The sequence below is a fragment of the Aegilops tauschii genome, chromosome 4 (assembly GCF_002575655.3).
Source record: "Aegilops tauschii subsp. strangulata cultivar AL8/78 chromosome 4, Aet v6.0, whole genome shotgun sequence".
Taxonomy (NCBI): Eukaryota; Viridiplantae; Streptophyta; class Magnoliopsida; order Poales; family Poaceae; genus Aegilops; species Aegilops tauschii.
Genome location: NC_053038.3, coordinates 103,995,446 through 104,005,313, shown reverse-complemented (window position 1 = coordinate 104,005,313; position 9,868 = coordinate 103,995,446). Strand labels below are relative to the sequence as shown.

The 9,868-nt window shown below is 43.5% G+C and overlaps 1 protein-coding gene across 1 annotated transcript; it reads left to right on the top strand.

Moving 5' to 3' along the window:
- Positions 1-1,589: 1,589 nt before the first annotated feature.
- Positions 1,590-4,494, top strand: LOC109770353 (CBL-interacting protein kinase 15). Its single transcript, XM_020329054.4, has 2 exons — positions 1,590-1,849; positions 2,658-4,494. The coding sequence occupies exon 2, from the start codon at positions 2,953-2,955 to the stop codon at positions 4,300-4,302; it is 1,350 nt and encodes a 449-aa protein (XP_020184643.1). The 5' UTR covers positions 1,590-1,849; positions 2,658-2,952; the 3' UTR covers positions 4,303-4,494.
- Positions 4,495-9,868: the final 5,374 nt, after the last annotated feature.

The following is a 9,868-nucleotide window of genomic DNA, read 5'->3' as shown; positions in this document are numbered from 1 at the left end:
TACTTGCTCGAGATTCGATCGTCGGTATCTCAATACCTAGCTCAATCTCGTTACCGGCAAGTCTCTTTACTCGTTCCATAATGCATCATCCCGTAACTAACTCATTAGTCACATTGCTTGCAAGGCTTATAGTGATGTGCATTACCGAGAGGGCCCAGAGATACATCTCCGACAATCGGAGTGACAAATCCTAGTCTTGATCTATGCCAACTCCACGAACACCATCAGAGACACCTGTAGAGCACCTTTATAATCACCCAGTTACGTTGTGACGTTTGGTAGCACACAAAGTGTTCCTCCGGTAATCGGGAGTTGCATAATCTCATAGTCACAGGAACATGTATAAGTCATGAAGAAAGCAATAACAGTAAACTAAACGATCAAGTGCTAAGCTAACGGAATGGGTTAAGTCAATCACATCATTCTCCTAATGATGTGATCCCGTTAATTAAATGACAACTCATGTCTATGGTTAAGAAACTCAACCATCTTTGATCAACGAGCTAGTCAAGTAGAGGCATACTAGTGACACTATGTTTGTCTATGTATTCACACATGTATTATGTTTCCGGTTAATACAATTCTAGCATGAATAATAAACATTTATCATGATATGAGGAAATAAATAGTAACTTTATTATTGCCTCTAGGGCATATTTCCTTCATATTTTTGGCACGATGACCAAGGTACATAATTATAGACAATTTAGGATGAAATTACCCTTGTCCAATTCATTTATTAGCGCCAAGTAAATCATTTGGGCTAGGAAAGAAACAAATACATGCAATTACCCTTGTCCAATTCATTTATTAGCGGCAAGTAAATCATTTGGGCTAGGAAAGAAACAAGTACATGCAATCGGGAGAGATATAGTTTCCTTTTTTCTGTACAAGGAGAGATACATGCAATTAGGTGGGAGATACTTTCCTTTTTCTGGAGGGTCAATAACGGAATCACGAGGAATTAGAACAAATGCACCTTATATTGTGGAATTTTACCAAAAAACAAATACACCTAATATAAAGGAATGGAGGGAGTAATAGGGAAAGCTTGAGCACACCGAAAATCTAAATTAGGCCGTCCCCTCCGATTCCGTCTTGGTCCTTCGGCTTCAGTTCTGATCGATAAAGGTTAGTCGGTTTTGTCCTCGTCGGAGAGCGTCGAAGAGTTGTGACAAGACCTACATCGTTATACAGGCCCTATATGACGTTTTCTTCCCCTGGCTAACGATTTGCTACGCTAATTGTGGTCATCAGCATCTTTAGGTTTGCATCGACGATTTCCAGACCATTGTTTCCACAAGCTCCTAGGTTTAAACAAGTTTTCTTCACCGAGACAGAGACCCAGAAAACGGCAACGAACTTTGCTCACGGGGCGCCGCCAATGGATGCAAGAGGAAGAAGGCTTCGGTACCCCAAAGATTTGAATGTACTTTTCAATTTCTATAAGGATGTTCTTATAAATACTCCGTGCTACCTAATATGACATCACGGGTCGTGCGAGCATAATTCTCCTCTCTCCTAATCATGAAGACACAATGATACGATTTGTACCACTCTACCAGGAATATGCCCCTCTGCGATGCGGTGCCCAGGAAACGCACCGGGGGCATCTTGGTCAAATCCACCAAAACTAGCTTCTTCTCCTCCCTCGCCCCTTCCCTCCGGCGGCTCCTCCCCTGCCCTGCTCTGCTCTGCTCCGCTTTATATAAGAAGAGCGGCCTCCTCCTCCACAAGCACACACCCCAAAACAAAACTCCAGCAACTCACACAGAGGCACAGACACAGAGAGAACTGCCTCGAGGTCCCGGCTTGGATCCGGAGCCTCCCCTCTTGGCGCCGCCGGAAGGTACGCAACCCCTCCCCGTTCTTTGATGTTCTTTGATTCCGTTCAGCCTCAATGCGAGCCGTCGATGTAGGCATCCTTGTTGGCTAGTTTGTGCGTCTTCTTCAGTTTTGCCAAGGGCGAATCACTGGAGAAGAAATTCTTTCCCGTCTACCAGAGTTTGGGCACATATGAGCCAAATTTACGGCCTTTTAATTGTCGGCGAGGCCGCTTTCAGCCGAGTACGGCGGTGCATTCCTGCGGTTGGATGGATCTAGGAATTTGCAAGTTGTTATGCTCTCAGTTTTAGGATTGGATGGAGGAATAGCGCAATTCTCTGCAAAATTAAACTTATTTGGCCTTTTTCTCCATGATGAATTTGTTGACCGTGTTATGTTTCTACAATGTCTATAGTTTGTTAGAAATACATACGATTTTTTTCCCCAAGCGGTAAAGATCCAGAGAACCAGCGAGTTGCTTCTGAACTCTGACTTTTCTTCATACCTATGTTTACACTTTTCTGCACAAGTATGCAGCCTTGATTCTAAAGTAATAATAAAATAAGAAGAATTACAGATATGTTTTCTGTTGGTTCTAGTTTGCCGTGTGCACAGAACAAATGTTTTGTTTCATATAAACCACCATGTCCCTGATCCTGCCAGATTGTTTCCTCTAAAGATTATGCGAGAATTTAGTTTGATTCACCATTCTTCTGTATCCTCTAGTTGTAAAACCAACCAATAAATGTTTTGTTATTTCTTCAGTAATCCATACAAAGGCATATTTTGAATTTTCAATTGCAGAATCTGAAGATTTATTTTCTTATTTGCAGAGAACTCCAATACAGAACAAGCACTCAAAGCCTCGGGGAATGCTGAAAGATGTGCTTGCTTAGAAGAAACTTCACCTGCGTGATAAAGGAGATTGCCGCTTCTCCACAGGAGCTGAGTTGGTCGACTCTTTATGCGAGCAACCATCTTGTTTGCATCATCTCTGCACCATCTAGACTCCGTCGAGACAAAGACATGAGAGTGTTGTTCACTGTGGTGGATCAAGACTACCTTGGAGAGGATGGTTGAAGTGCTGCAGTCCATTTGAATTATAGCCGCAATATAGGCTGTGGTTTTATGCAGCTTGAAGCCATGGCAAACAGAGGGAAGATTCTAATGGAGCGGTACGAGCTGGGAAGATTGTTGGGGAAAGGAACATTCGGCAAGGTGCACTATGCAAGGAGCCTAGAGTCGAACCGAAGCGTCGCCATAAAGATGCTGGACAAGGAGAAGGTGCTCAAGGTTGGGCTCTCGGAGCAAATCAGGCGTGAGGTCACAACCATGCGGTTGGTGGCACACAAGAACATTGTTCAGCTTCATGAGGTCATGGCGACACGAAACAAAATATACTTTGTCATGGAGTATGTGAAAGGCGGTGAGCTCTTTGACAAGGTTGCAAAGAGTGGCAAGCTCACAGAGGGTGCTGCACATAAGTATTTCCAGCAGCTCATCAGTGCAGTGGATTACTGCCACAGCCAAGGCGTGTATCACCGGGATCTCAAGCTGGAGAACCTGCTCCTGGATGAGAATGAGAACCTTAAGGTCTCGGATTTTGGATTGAGCGCCCTTTCAGAGTCAAAGAGGCAAGATGGCTTGCTCCACACCACCTGCGGAACACCCGCATATGTAGCTCCGGAGGTCATCAGCAAGACAGGTTACGATGGTGCAAAATCAGATATCTGGTCTTGTGGTGTTATCCTTTTTGTTCTTGTTGCTGGTTATCTCCCTTTCCATGGTTCCAACTTGATGGACATGTACCGGAAGATTGAGCAAGGAGATTTCAGGTGCCCCGGCTGGTTCTCACACAAACTCCAGAAGCTCTTGCTCAAGATCCTGGACCCCAATCCAAGCACCAGGGCATCTATCCAGAAGATAAAAGAGTCTACCTGGTTCCGGAAAGGTCCAAGGGGCACCCTTGCAGTGAAGGAGAGAACTCCCAGTGAGAATGTCATCACAAATGCTCCTCCTACAGCTGGTGTGAGGCCAAGGAAGAACACTCATGAAGATGTGAAGCCCCTAATGGTGACAAACTTAAATGCCTTTGAGATCATCTCCTTCTCCACGGGGTTTGACCTGTCCGGCCTATTCATCCAAGAGGACTGCAGAAAGGAGACAAGGTTCACTTCAGACAAGCCTGCTTCAACCATCATCTCGAAGCTGGAATATGTTGCGAAGGCGCTGAATCTCAGGGTAAGGAAGAAGGACAATGGCGTGGTGAAGATGCAAGCGAGGAAGGAGGGAAGGAATGGTGCTGTACAGTTAGACATGGAGATCTTCGAGATCACACCTTCCCACCACCTCATTGAGATGAAACAAACAAGTGGTGATCCGCTGGAGTACCGGGAGCTATTGGAGGACATCCGGCCAGCGCTGAAGGACATAGTCTGGGCCTGGCACGGAGATGACCACCAGCAGCAGCTAGAGTAGGTTTTGGAATCTTGAGTATTTAGTTTTGGTTCTGCGAATTCGTCCGGTTTTCAGCTGGAACGATCCTATTTTACATGCGCGTGTTCTTTGTACAAAATATATTTTTTCCTACATGAGGTGAGGCATTCTGTTGGGGCATTGTTGAGAAGTTGAGATGCATAATAAAGGTTGTTCCTGTTTAGTTGCTGTCAACTTGTCATTGTCCTGTCATAATGCTCTGCCAAGCATTCACAGTAGAAAGCTCCCACTACACCTCCATAAACATATTTCTCAAAACATACAACTTATTAGCTATGCCAGCACTTGAACTTTTTGTGATTTGCCATCTCTGGAAGAAAGCTACAACTGTTCAGTTTTTTTCATGATGTGAGTTGTAATTTGGGTAAGATAATCTTCAGAAAGTCCTCTGGAGAGATGGCTCTCCCATCAGCTAGTTTAATGTTGATTACTTATCGGGAGCTGAATATTAACAGGGGCTGCTCAGCTGTCATACTCAATAACCAATGCACAGACTGTACTAAGGAAGTAGAAAATCAACAAGTGGTGCCTATTCAGTCTGATCCGGAAAGTAGTAATAAAACTGGTAATAGATAGCCAACACTCTGCAGAGAGCTGCAGCTTCACCGAGAAAGTGAAATAATAGATTTTTACTAAAGAGGGGTATCCTCTTATCAAACAACAGAAAGTGAAGTTATCGGTAAAGAAAATACTCCCTCCGTAAAGTAATATAAGAGTGTTTAGATCACTACTTTAGTGATCTAAACGCTCTTATATTAGTTTACAGAGGGAGTAAATATCAAGCGTATAAATTCACTTGCTGGCAGGTTCGATCTACAAAATATCTGAACTCCACTTGTGAATAAACTAAAGAAATTGTCACTACCACAGGGGGTAGGTCCAACATCCAAGTGTTTCTTATTCACTTTCCTGATCAACCATCCAAAAAATTCAACAGTAAAATTACTGATTTGATTGAGCTAACCAATCACAGCTATGTCAAGTCGTTGAAGGATAAACTCTTTATGTCCTAGGTATCCAACATATATGCTTATGTCCTTGATGCCTGATGCCCTGATCCATGATTGATGCCTGCTGCGATGCATTGCCTAGGCATCCAGCAGAAAATCTTTCTACAGATTGAAATTGTAATCTTACGACATGGATATTTACTTTATGAAAACCTTGCTCTTACAACTTGCTGATTTGAAGATTTACATCTTTGTATCGGTTTTGTTAGTTGGAACTTTGTAGGATATTTGGTAAATCGACGGCAGGTTAATTTACAAGAATTGAAGTCTATTTCTGTATGAGTATGTTTGTACCTATCAAATACAATGCTTAGACTGATTTCATTTTTATGAGCAGATAAACAAGAAAAACATGATAATTCATTTTCTATGGACACGATGTACGCGGACGCAGATAAAGAGTTTGCATGGCTGACATGTTATAGAGTAACTTTATTTTTGCTTTAGTAAATTTTTGTTTTGCTCTGCACCCGAGGATGTATAATCTGGTGTGATGCCTGATTGAGGATTAGTCGGCAACGTGAAGATAGTGAAATATCTTATGATGACGAAAGGTTGGTTTGGGACATCTCTACTGGTAAGGATTTTTCAGTACATTCATTGTCTTGGAAGATACTGAGAAATCTAATGATGGTGTCAGGTTTCGGCGAAGTTCTAGATGGAAGTTTAGGTGTTATCATCTCACGAAAGATAATCTTTTAAGAAAGAAGTGTTCTCTTTGTCGCAACCCCGAGAGCATTAAGCATCAATGTTTTAGATGCCCAGTTGATGCTGATTAACTGTGCTTGATGCCACATTGGTTCCCCTGTCCCTGAAACATATGCTTGATCAAATTTGTAGGGAACAGGTGAATCAAGAACAAAGCGGAAACAAGGCGCTGCTACGCGATGCTCTGGGGAGTCCTGAGCGATCAAGGCCTGTCTCTGAAGGAAGAATGAAGTTCAGAGACAGGGAAGGATGGGGCACATAGGATGTATACTGTTTTCTGTACATTCTTCAGCAGGTGTAATCCAACATGTCAAAGATAGACTTCAAAGTAATATCATAGCTCAGCTCATAAGCGTTGGAACAAGTAGCACTACAGGTACACAGCATGCAACATGGTGGTACAAAATAGTACGGAATAAGTTTCTTTTTAGAATTATAGAAAATAGTAACTGGTAGGTAACAAAATGCAGAAAACTGCAAATTCACCGGAAAGAGATTAATATATTTACTATGGAAAGACTATCCTTTTATTAAACCGTTGAAAACAGAGTTATCGATTAACCCGAGCACTTGCAGACAAGGTTGATCCAGAGTATCTAAACTCCACTTGTCAGAGTTTTTAAAAGAAATCGTCCCTATCACTGGGGAGGATAGATCCAACACCCAACCCTTCACTTTCCTAATAAGCCATCCAAACAATTTGAGAGGTTAAATAACAATAATTTGGTTCAGCAAACAAATCACAGCTATGCCAAGTTGTTAGTAAAAGATACTATATAAACTCTTGATGTCCCAGGTTTCCAACATACTCTAGATGCTTTGTCCTTAATGCCTGCCTGATGCCATCAACCATATGATAGATAGATGCCTGATGCGACGAATCGCCGCATACCAAAAGAAATTAAATGAATTAATTTTGTCATCTGATGACAGGTAGATGTATACCTTTACGGCTACACTCGCCTTTTCTGGAAACATGATAACCGCGCAAGTGGTTGGTTGGTGCATAGACGGTTTTCCACTGTTGGTCCTTTTAGATTTACCTATTTTACCCTTCTTTTATTCTCTCTCTCACAAAACAATCTTTTGTCCGCTTTATAAATATAAAGCCACACTACTGAATAATACATGTTGCTAAGGAAACCCTCAAACATGCTGATAAAAGCACTACTATTCGTCTCCAACAAACCGCCTAGAATAAGCATAAGAGAGGCCAGACCACCGCAAGACACCATCAAGGCCGCCGACAACAAGCGAACACGTGACACCTAGAAGAAATCACTGGATTTCATCGCACCACCCCACCAAACTGTTGTCGGAGAGGACCCTCCGTCCTCTTGAAGGAAATATGCCCTAGAGGCAATAATAAAGTTGTTATTTATATTTCCTTATATCATGATAAATGTTTATTATTCATGCTAGAATTGTATTAACCGAAAACTTAGTACATGTGTGAATACATAGACAAACAGAGTGTCACTAGTATGCCTCTACTTGACTAGCTCGTTAATCAAAGATGGTTAAGTTTCCTAGCCATAGACATGAGTTGTCATTTGATGAACGGGATCACATCATTAGAGAATGATGTGATTGACATGACCCATCCGTTAGCTTAGCACTATGATCGTTTAGTTTATTGCTATTGCTTTCTTCATGACTTATACATGTTCCTATGACTATGAGATTATGCAACTCCCGAATATTGGAGGAACACTTAGTGTGCTATCAAACGTCACAACGTAACCGGGTGATTATAAAGATGTTCTACAGGTGTCTCCGATGGTGTTTGTTGAGTTGGCATAGATCGAGATTAGGATTTGTCACTCCGTGTATTGGAGAGGTATCTCTGGGCCCTCTCGGTAATGCACATCACTATAAGCCTTGCAAGCAATGTAACTAATGAGTTAGTTGCGGGATCATGCATTACGGAACGAGTAAAGAGACTTGCCGGCAATGAGATTAAACAAGGTATGATGATACCGACGATCGAATCTCGGGCAAGTAACATACTGATGACAAAGGGAACAACGTATGTTCTTATGCGGTTTGACCGATAAAGATCTTCGTAGAATATGCAGGACCAATAGGAGCATCCAGGTTCCGCTATTGGTTATTGATCGGAGATGAGTCTCGGTCATGTCTACATAGTTCTCGAACCCGTAGGGTTCGCACGCTTAACGTTCGATGACGATATGTATTATGAGTTATGTGATTTGATGCACCGAAGGTAGTTCGGAGTCCTGGATGTGATCACGGACATGACGAGGAGTCTCGAAATGGTCGAGACATGAAGATTGATATATTGGAAGGTTATGTATGGACACCGGAAAGGTTTCAGATAGGTTCGGGCATTTTCCGGAGTACCGGGGGGTTACCGGAACCCCCGGGGGGTTAATGGGCCTTTATGGGCCTTAGTGGAAGAGAGGACGAGGCGGCCAGGTGGAGGCGCCCCCCAAGCCCAATCCGAATTGGGGAGGGGGCCGGCCCCCTTTCCTTCTCTCCCTCTTCCCCTTCCTTCCCCTCCTAGTTGGACTAGGAAAGGGGGAAACCTACTCCTAGTAGGAGTAGGATTCCACCCCTTGGGGCGCGCCCCATGAGGCCGGCCGGCCCCCTCCTCCACTCCTTTGTATACGGGGGAGGGGGGCACCCCATAGACACACAAGTTGATTTCTTAGCCGTGTGCGTTCCCCCCTCCACAGATTTCCACCTCGGTCATATCATTGCAGTGCTTAGGCGAAGCCCTGCGCCGGTAACTTCATCATCACCGTCGCCACGCTGTCGTGCCGACGAAACTCTCCCTTGGCCTCAGCTGGATCTAGAGTTCGAGGGACGTCACCGAGCTGAACGTGTGCAGATCACGGAAGTGCCGTGCGTTCGGTACTTGATCGGTTGGATCGCGAAGACGTTCGATTACATCAACCGCGTTACTTAACGCTTCGTCTTTCGGTCTACGAGGATACATGGACACACTCTCCCGCTCGTTGCTATGCATCACCTAGATGGATCTTGCGTGTTCGTAGGAATTTTTTTGAAATTACTGCGTTCCCCAACAGTGGCATCCGAGCCAGGCCTATGCGTAGATGCATATCTTATATGCACGAGTAGAACACAAAGAGTTGTGGGCGATAATAGTCATACTGCTTACCAGCATGCCATACTTTGATTTGGCGGTATTGTTGGATGAAGCGGCCCAGGCCGACAATACATGACCGTGTTCATGAGACTGGTTCTACCGCCGTGCTTCGCACACAGGTGGCTACTGGGTGTCTGTTTCTACAACTTTAGTTGAATCGAGTGTGACTACGCCCGGTCCTTGTTGAAGGTTAAAACAACACACTTGATGAAAAATCGTTGTGGTTTTTGATGTGTAGGTAAGAACGGTTCTTGCTAAGCCCATAGCAGCCACGTAAAAATTTGCAACAACAAGTAGAGGACGTCTAACTTGTTTTTGCAGGGCATGTTGTGATGTGATATGGTCAACACGTGATGATATATAATTTGTTGTATGAGATGATCATGTTTTGTAACAGTTATCGGCAACTGGCAGGAGCCATATGGTTGTCGCTTTATTGTATGAAATGCAATCGCCATGTAATTGCTTTACTTTATCACTAAGCGGTAGCAATAGTCGTAGAAGCAATAGTTGGCGAGACGACAATGATTCTTCGATGGAGATCAAGGTGTCAAGCCGGTGACGATGGTGATCATGACGGTGCTTTGGAGATGGAGATCAAAGGCACAAGATGATGATGGCCATATCATATCACTTATATTGATTGCATGTGATGTTTATCCTTTATGCATCTTATTTTGCTTAGTTCGGCAGTAGC

Bases quoted from the DNA above. Each gene is read 5' to 3' on its own strand.
- LOC109770353 (XM_020329054.4), top strand. From the start codon at position 2,953: ATGCAGCTTGAAGCCATGGCAAACAGAGGGAAGATTCTAATGGAGCGG.